Here is a 9,138-nt window from a genome sequence, read left to right as displayed (position 1 = left end):
AAAGAATTTAGCTTCCCATCAGGCCGGGTCCTCCATTTTTGGAGGCCTAAAGCCAAAAAAAAAAAGTTTGGTGGCCCCTTGTTAAACAAAAAGTTTATAAATAGTAAAATATTAATATTTTTTGGTCCCTAAAAAATCCATACTTTTATTAGAGGCCTCTTTTAAGTCTATTTCTTTCATTTTGCCCCATGAATAGTATAAGTTTTACAAATTGTCCCTTTTCTATCATTTGGAAATTCTCATTTTTGTGGCCTCCTTCTGTGTGGCCTCGAGCTTGGCTTACCTCGCTTATATGGCAGGGCCGGCTCTGCTTCCCATGAATGGCAGACCAAATAAGAAAGTTCATTTTAGGAGTACTGAAGGACCTCCTCTGGTTCTTCTTTGAGATGATGGGAGAACTTTGCAGTAGCCTCCAATCCTTCATTACTGAAGTTTGTAGGAAATTCACTGCAGTGTATGCAGTTCTTCAGATCTGCCTTGTTTTCCTGAATGAAACAAGGAGGTTCCTCAACATCCGTGGAGCACTTGACACTGCCCTTGTTTTCCTGACTGAGATTCACAGGGTCTTTAGAGTTTTGTGCGATGCCCTTGTTTTCCTAAGCGGATGTCTTCAGCATCGTTCGACCACTTGAACACAACGCCACGGCTACACTGGTTTAAATTCACTTTCAACCCATCAGAATCCTTGTCGTGGTGCTTCACTTTGGCTACAGCAGTGTCTCCCAGATCAGTATAAGCGGATAATAAACTAGCAAAAGGCTTTATGTCCTTGTAATCAAATTGGGCAGTCAGGAAATTCGACAATTCATCATTTTGCTACAACAAAAGCACAGATAAAGAAAGAAGATCAATTGTCAAACATTAACAACTTGAAGAAAAAGATTCTGTTGACATACTTTAAGACCATCGCCAGTATCCTGCGGGGAAGAAGATTGCTGCCCTTAGTGGTGATGCCGACCGTAGTTTAACTGCATTTCTAATTACCCATAGCCATTGAATCCGTCTGATGCAAACAGGCCGATACTTGTCAGTGAGAATAGAAAGAGGACAACCGTATCTACGTCGGAGATGGATATAAAGAAAAAGAAAATGACCTAGTTCCCAAATGACATCTACACACTGAGAGAGAAAAGAGACGGAAGGAATCAGGGTTTTTTCTGGATCTCATCTTCAGTAAACAAAAATGGAGTTTTGTGAATTGAAGAGTGGTGGTGTTTTTGTATGGGAATCCGGTGGTCATCAAGATACAACAACCACCCATCACAATGGAAAAAGCATCATGATATTTCCTCTCTTAACAATACCTTATGATTTGTATAAACCTCGGGGTTTATTTTTATAGTGTTCCTGTGTTCCAGTATGTTAGGGGCAGGATGTTTAACTTCTTCGAATTTTCTGTAGCATTTCTTCTTCTGATGGCTAACAGAAGGCTTTGAGCAGAGACTTGTGAGTTGTGATCAGAGGAAGAAAGAGAGAAATCATGGCTTGGGAGAATAGTACTGGAGACTGTTGCTGCAATGAGTGTATTCCTACCTGTCTCTTATTTGAACATGGACTTACATTTCAATTGTTAGATAAAATTTTCTTTGTGAATTGTTGGAATATGCTAATTTCTAAAGGAGTTTAGGATAATCTAGTTAGTTTGATAAAGTATGAACTAATGTGAAAATGGTTGTAGAAAAGATGGAGAATGAACTGTAAGAAGACCAGTCAAGGAAAAACTAGAAAAGGTAAGGTCGGCATTTGTGTGTCATATCTTAAACATCATCTAGAGAACTCTAGGATATGTGCTAGTCGGTCTAACAAAGCCTATAAAAAGGCAGTTCATGTATTCATGTAAAACTTGAGCAACAACATAATAAAGAAAGTGAGTTTGAGAGAAATAATCTTCAATTCCACCACTGTTTATAGTTTGTTACACAGCAACTGGTTCATATCAGAGGCTGTAATTCAAGTTGTGAAAGAAATATTTCATTAAGAATTTTATTTGTTTATGTTTCTGTAATTTACCTTTGTATGAACCCTTAGTTTCATAATTTTAATGAATATTTTGCAATTATTGATGAAATGAATAGTCTATGCCGGTTTTGAATTGTGAGAGTAAGATGATATCTCCCAGCTTGTGCTTAGCTCCGTTTCCTGCCTCTTGCCTTTTTCATAGATGAGAGTCGGATAACTTTTACACTAAACGTCTACTTGTAGATTTGTGGCGCTTCACTTCAGCCATAGCAGTTTCTCACAGATCAAATGATGAAATTGGTTTTGCTTATTAACAAAAGCAAGTTGAGAAGTAAGATTATCCAGTTGCTGCGTAAGGGTCTCTGCAATTCCTGCCAACCCATGAACAGGATCAGACATTCTAGCCCTTTCCTCCATTATCATTGTCTCAGCTGCCAAATGTTGTTCCGTGCACCAAAAGCTTTAACAACATACTGGAAATCTTCTCCCCCTTTGTCTGAAGGGGAAAATTGAACAATGGAAAAGCATGATATTTCATCTCATGTTGCTGTTTCCTTCTGAGGATTATGGTAAAGGCGAGATCTTATTTGCATATCCTGCAACCTTTTCTCTTTTGATCTCTATGAGATGGTTTAGGAGTATAATATGTTGTAATCAGAAGGCTTTGATCTATATTATCATGTAATAAGTATTTAATCAGAAGAAGAAAAAGAGAGGGTGATTCTGGTAGTGTTGTACTTATGTGGACATAGAATTCATCAGTTTGGAGCTTACATTTCAATTGCAGGGGATAAACCTCTATGTGACTCTAATTTAGAATTTTAGACTTACTTCATCTATAAATGTTGTCAGCGTTTCAATTGTTTAATGTAGCAAAGCCTAAACTGATATCTCCCTGCAGTTTTGTTTACCTGACAACTTGCAATCAGACTCTTGTAAGTGAGCATATCTTAATCCGTGGTTCATTCCCAACACCGTCAATCCTACAGACTGCTAAGAAACGAAAGGTGACTGAGAATTCTGCCGCAAAGATGGGACTGAATGAAACAACAAGGTGGTTCCTCAACATCTGTGGAGCACTTGACACTGCCCTTGTTTTCCCGACTGAGATTCAACAGCGTTTTGTAGGATTTCGTAGTTTACCTGAACGGAAGTCTTAGCCAATCTTCAACTTTGCTTCACTTTCAACCCATCAGAATCCTTGTTATGGTGCTTCAGTTTGGCTATAGCAGTGTCTCCCAGATTAGTATAAGAAGATAATAAACTAGCAAAAGGGCTTTGTGTGACCATGTCTTTAGAATCGACTTGAGCAGTCGGGAAATTCGACAATTCATCATTTTGCTGCAACAAAGCACAGATAAAGAGGATCAATTTTATCAAACATTAACAACTTGAAGAAAAAGATTTTGTTTACATAGTGCATTTTCCAGTATGGATTGCAGAAGGAGATTGTACTTGATAACAAAAGCAAGTTCAGAAGTAAGATAATTCAATTGCCGCGAAGGGTCTCAGCAATTCCTGCCAACCCGCGAACAGAACCAGATTTTCTAGCCCTTGCCTCCATTATCATGGTCTCAGCCGCTAAACGCTGTTCCGGGCCAGCTGATCTGATTAGCTTTGAGAAATTACTTGCACCGAAAACTTTAACAACATTCTGGAAATCTTGCTCTGTTGCTCAAATCCAAAATAAATAAGCAGCAACCTTCACCAACAATAATATATCAGAGACGAGAAATGTTCTAATATAGAATTCAAGTTCACGACATTATTCCATTATTCATCATCTAAAACTAAATTGAAAAAAAAAAGGAAAATAAAATAAAAATACAACCAACAACTAGAGAATGCTTCCATAAGAAAATAAAACAAAATAACAAACCCAGACCCCCTTCTAATTCATAAGAGTTTCTTCCTTTTCGGGTCAGATCATAAACAAGATCCATAGTAAGTCGTAGACTCTGCAGTCTTTCTACTAGCATCTTAACAGCATCTCGAAAGACATTCTCAAGATCAATCTGAGCACACCTCTTGCAAGTGATCAAGGTAGAAGCTACATTAAGGGAATAGAACTTAGGTGGGCTAAGTTACTATTGTTGCAGCGACAGCGGACAGAGATGGGACTGGTGCCACTAGTGCTGATGAAAACTCCTTCAGCTAAAATCCACCAAAACTGTGTTGGCAAAACTTGTTTCTCTGGCGATGAAATTGGATTTGTTGATTAACCAAATCAAGTTCAGAAAGAAGAAGATCCAATTTCTGTGAAAGGGTCTCTGCAAAACTTGCCAGCCCATGAACAGGATCTGACACTCTAGCATTAGCTTCCATTATCATTGCCTCAGCTGCTAAATGTTGGTCTGACGGCTTAGCTTTTGTCATTAGCTTGATGAAATTGTTTGCACCAAAAACTCTAGAGACATTCTGGAAATCTTCCTCTCTTTCTCGAGGAAAAATTGGAGCAAAGGGACATTCGGGAGGACATTTTCTCCTTTGATACTTGCACGCTGCACACGCTGCTTTCAGATTCTTCCCCATCTGCGGCGAATTCTACAAATGAGTAGTAAAGGTATGAAATCAAAGAACAAGAAATGAATCAATAAGATGGGTTTGGAGGCTGAAATTTATATACTGCTGAAAATGGGGAATGAGCCTTAGTTACAAGAATCTCATTTAAAATAGGGTAATTATAAGCACATTAAATACAAAGATTTAGGTACTCTGAATTCTAACATTAATTTAAGGAAGTTACTGTAAAATCACAATTCTTATTGTTCATGAACCTTATCAGATTGTAAAACCCCATTACAGTTCTCACGCTTTAATTCTTAAAACACCTTGAAATTTTGCTTCCATATTAAGAACAGAAAAAAATCAACTCTTCGAGCAAATTTAAAAAAGAAACTAAGATCTGAATTCATCCCGGGGGGTCAAGTACAATATCCTCTCCCGTTCATGTATGGTTTTAACACTAGAAATACAAGAAGAAAATACCGCCGACAAAGAAAATTACGACAGTCAATTTCTCAACATTAAAGCTTCAAATCTTAGGAAGCAAAACAAAGAAAAGGCGAGTTTTGTGTCTTATGCACATCTCCTGAAAGACCACCACCCCAGTGAACAACTTAATGCACCCAATGACATACAAGTAAAGCCCAAAAGCTCTTGCCCCTCAAAGTACTGACATTATTCAAATTTGCGACGATATTCCATATAGCTGCCTTATTGCTTGTTGGTGTCGGTGATTCAGTACAGTAGTAAACTACAACCAATGCTCAGGCTCAAATCAAAACTAGATCTGAGTTGAGGCCGGGGGTCAAGTACAATATCCTCCTCTCCCACTCATGTATGGTTTTAACACTAGAAACACAAGAACAAAATAGCGCTGACAAAGAAAATTATGACATTCAACTTCTCAACATTAAAGCTTCAAATCTTAGGAAGCAAAACAAAGAAAAGGCGAGTTTTACATCATATGCACGAATCTTCTGAAAGATCCCAACTCCAGAGAACAACTCAAACACCCAATGACATACTGGTAAAGCCCAAAAGACTTTGCCCTTCAAAGTACTGTAATTATTCAAAAATTGGGACAGTATTCCATTTTTCAATCCTTAAAGCTGCCTTATTGTCTAGTTAGTGATTCAGTTTGGGTTCAGATATGCAGATCCCATGAATGAAAAGTTCAATCTAATTTCTCAAACCTCAACAATAACATTCAATACAGTAGTACATTACACTCAATGCTCAGCTGAATCCTAACCTCAAAGGGTTCTCAACTTCTCATTTTTATGCATTTGACAATTCTAGAAGTTCAATCAGAGAAAATCTTACCGTTTCACAACTCTACCCACAAGCCAATTTACTCATTCATTTTAAGAATTACAACTGATCATTCAAATTCATCAAATAGTACTTATTTGAGTAAACCACTAAAATCCGTTCTGCTTCTACTAAATGCCACACACACAGACCAGCATAGATCATGGGGAAACTGCCCAGCACAAGCCATTTCACCCAATATTTCTTAGGGATTCCTCCCCCAGCACCCCCACACCTCCATATCATTGGAGTATGTCTGTCTCTATCACAGCACACATAGCATATAGTTTTCAATGTCATGGGTACAGAATGGAATCCTACACTGATAAGCTTAATCTCTCATTACAATAATAATACTCTGAGAAGAACATAAAGAATGAATCCAATTGAAATTCAATAACAAACCATATTCGACTAAGACAATTGAGGGATGGGTTTTAAGGAAAGGAAACACTGACCTTAACACAGATAGAGGAAGGTCTTTCTGGAGAATCTCTAATGGCGAATTGGTGGTGGCTTAGAGTGCTGGAAAGGGAATTAAGAAAACAAACTCAATCGAATAGTTGTAATACCCTTTCCAAACACTCTAATTCATCACCAATTATGCCTGCCAAACAATGAATCACCAATAGCTGATGAATTGCTCAACAAAAGAAATATGTATGATCACTGAGAAATTATTAATAGCCCATACTCGAAACCTAATAAATTGAAGGGGTCTGAGAGAGAGAGAGAAAAGAGAGTGGGAAAGGAAGCAAGTTATCAATGATTATTAAGACCAAATGACCGTAATTACCCTTTGGGTCTGCTTGATTGGGAGGGTCGGAAGACTCGTAAAATGATTATGACCAAATGGCTAATACCAAACCTGATGCTACTAAGATGTGATCCTTCTATGGTTTGAGAGTTCCATTGTAAGCTGTTTGTTGTTCTCTAACTCAATTGACTCGTTTGGATTTGATTCGTCTAGATCTATTTCATTACATGTGAATTTGTTATGATCCCAAGACGTCGACTTTGCAAAAATATTCGGATGGAGATGAAGGCAGGTCGGACGTTCAAGCAGTTCCTCACATGAACAGTCTTGTTTCGTTGAAAGAGCCCGGAGAAAGCGAGATAATCAGCACAGAAGAGTACTCAAAGGTGTATTGATAAAAAGCATATATGCTTAAGATAAAAAGCATATATGAGTGACAGAACATTAGAGTACTCAAAGGTGTATTGATTAAACGTCACGTACAAGGAGAGAGTTGTTCAGTATATAAAGGAACGACACAGAAGAGTACAAGAAAGTAAAGCTAGTGAAACCCTAGTGCAGTAATAACAAAGACAGCAATAAAAATGAAACAGTAACAAAACACAACAGTGTAAATACACACTCCAGTTACACCATCACAACTTGAGCTTCTTCTTCTAACACTCCCCCTCAATCTGATGGAGAGTGTGAAAAATGCATCAGTTGACAAGCCAAATTGAAGAAGGTGGTGGTTGAGAGGCCCTTAGTGAACAGGTCAGCCAATTAGTGAGATGAAAGTACAAACTGAACTGCAACAGTGCCAGCATCCATCAAGTCCCTGAAAAAATGATAGTCCACCTCTATATGTTTAGTTCTTGCATGAAAGGAATGATTTGAAGCTAAGAACTGAGCACCCATGTTTTCGCAATAAACAACAATTGGCTTGATGACAGGGAGGTGCAATTCTTAAAGAAGGCCAGATAACCACATAACCTCAGCAACCAATACACTCAAAGCCTTGTACTCAGCTTCAATGAAACTCTTTGAAACAGTTGGTTGTTTCTTGGAGGACCAGGACACCAATGAGTTTCCCAAGAACACACAATACCCTGAAGTTGATCTTCTAGTATCTGGGCAACCATCCCAATCAGAGTCTGAGTAGGAGGTAAGCTTACTAATATCTCCACTTTGAATGATGATACCTGAACCCAATGTACCTTTGAGATAGCGCAACACCCTTTTAACCAAAAGCATGTGTGTAGTTGTTGGTGAGTGCATGAACTGAGAGATGTAGTTAACAACAAATGTGATATCAGGACCAGTAAGTGTAAGGTACTGCAGTCCTCCAACTAGACTTCTGAAATCCAAAGCATCAGGAAGTGGTTCACCATTATGAACTGAAACTCGTTTCTCAGATGAGACTGGTGTAGAGCATGACTTGCAGTCTGTCATGTTTTCTTTAACTAAGAGATCCACAATGTACTTTTTCTGAGCAAGAGTTAGAGTGTCTCTTGAAGAAGAGAATTGAGCTTCAATCCCCAAAAAATAATAGAGATCACCTAGATCCTTTATAGCAAACTCAGTCTTCTTCTGATTGATAAGAGAAGTAATGAAGTATTCTGAACTTCCTGTAAGTATGATATCATCCACATAAAGGAGCAGCACAGCAGTATCATCACCACAGAGATAGATAAACATAGAAGGATCAGAAGTAGACATGAAAAAACCAACATCCAAAAGAAAACCACTAAACTTTTCAAACCAGGCTCTTGGAGCCTGTTTGAGACCATAAATGGATTTGTGAAGAAGGATCTTCAAACCCCTTGGGTTGCTTCTGATGGTTTTTCAAAATGGTTGTAGTAATAGTGGTAAAACTGGGTCTTTTCAGACTTGTGAAGAAAATAATTTTTTAAATTTAAATTAAAAATAAAAGATAAAACAAATTCAAAATTCAAAATTATGTAAATATTATGGAAAGACCAGGGTTTAGGATTTCACCATTCACCAAAATTCATGTGATTCAATAATAATTATTATCATGCAATTATAGACATTATAATTCAAATCAAAAACAATTGTGATTCTAATCATTGCCTAAATCAGATTTTCAAAACACCCATTGTTAATCGCAAGCATGAAATATCAAAAGCAATAAACCAAGCATATTTCATCAAGAGAAAACACAATTAATTAATAAAAATCATTTATTCAATTTTCATTCGGTGCAATTAATCATAAAAGGATTGCATAAATAAATTTAAATGAATTTTACCACATAACTTTTGGAAGAATGGCTTCCTTCATCACCCCTGGGATTGGGTTTAGCTCCTCATCCCAAAAACACACTCACAAGATAAATTCATGGCTAAAATAGGTGTTTTTATTGATGTATATAAGATGAAACAGGAATTAGCAACGCTGTAGAAGTGTTACAGCGTCACTGTTACAAAGGGGTAAGTGCTATTGAAGACTGCTGTAAACGATAAGCCTTTACTGTTGTAAAAGAACGACACTGGTATTGTTATTTAAGACTACTAAAGAACGACTGACTATGTGAGTCTGTTCTTCGTGTTCTTGAAGCTCTTCAATGGAGCAGCAGCAGCACTGTCTTCTCTGTAATCGCTTCT

At 37.6% G+C, this 9,138-nt stretch overlaps 1 protein-coding gene and 1 long non-coding RNA gene across 2 annotated transcripts; both read right to left on the bottom strand.

Moving 5' to 3' along the window:
• Positions 1–3,679: 3,679 nt before the first annotated feature.
• LOC113321642 lies at positions 3,680–6,976 on the bottom strand. Its single transcript, XR_003346816.1, has 2 exons — positions 6,234–6,976; positions 3,680–4,503 (listed from the first exon to the last, which is right to left on the bottom strand). It is a non-coding gene; the product is annotated as an uncharacterized LOC113321642 (long non-coding RNA).
• Positions 6,977–7,477: 501 nt separating this feature from the next.
• On the bottom strand, positions 7,478–8,230 carry LOC113324080 (uncharacterized mitochondrial protein AtMg00810-like). Its single transcript, XM_026572421.1, has one exon. The coding sequence runs from the start codon at positions 8,228–8,230 to the stop codon at positions 7,478–7,480; it is 753 nt and encodes a 250-aa protein (XP_026428206.1).
• Positions 8,231–9,138: the final 908 nt, after the last annotated feature.

This window comes from Papaver somniferum, chromosome 11 (genome assembly GCF_003573695.1).
Source record: "Papaver somniferum cultivar HN1 chromosome 11, ASM357369v1, whole genome shotgun sequence".
In the NCBI taxonomy this organism is placed as follows: domain Eukaryota; kingdom Viridiplantae; phylum Streptophyta; class Magnoliopsida; order Ranunculales; family Papaveraceae; genus Papaver; species Papaver somniferum.
The sequence above is the reverse complement of the archived record's forward strand: the minus strand, read 5'-3'. Positions and strand labels throughout refer to the sequence as shown.

Coding starts and splice junctions, on each gene's coding strand:
- LOC113324080 (XM_026572421.1), bottom strand. CDS start 8,230: ATGTCTACTTCTGATCCTTCTATGTTTATCTATCTCTGTGGTGATGAT.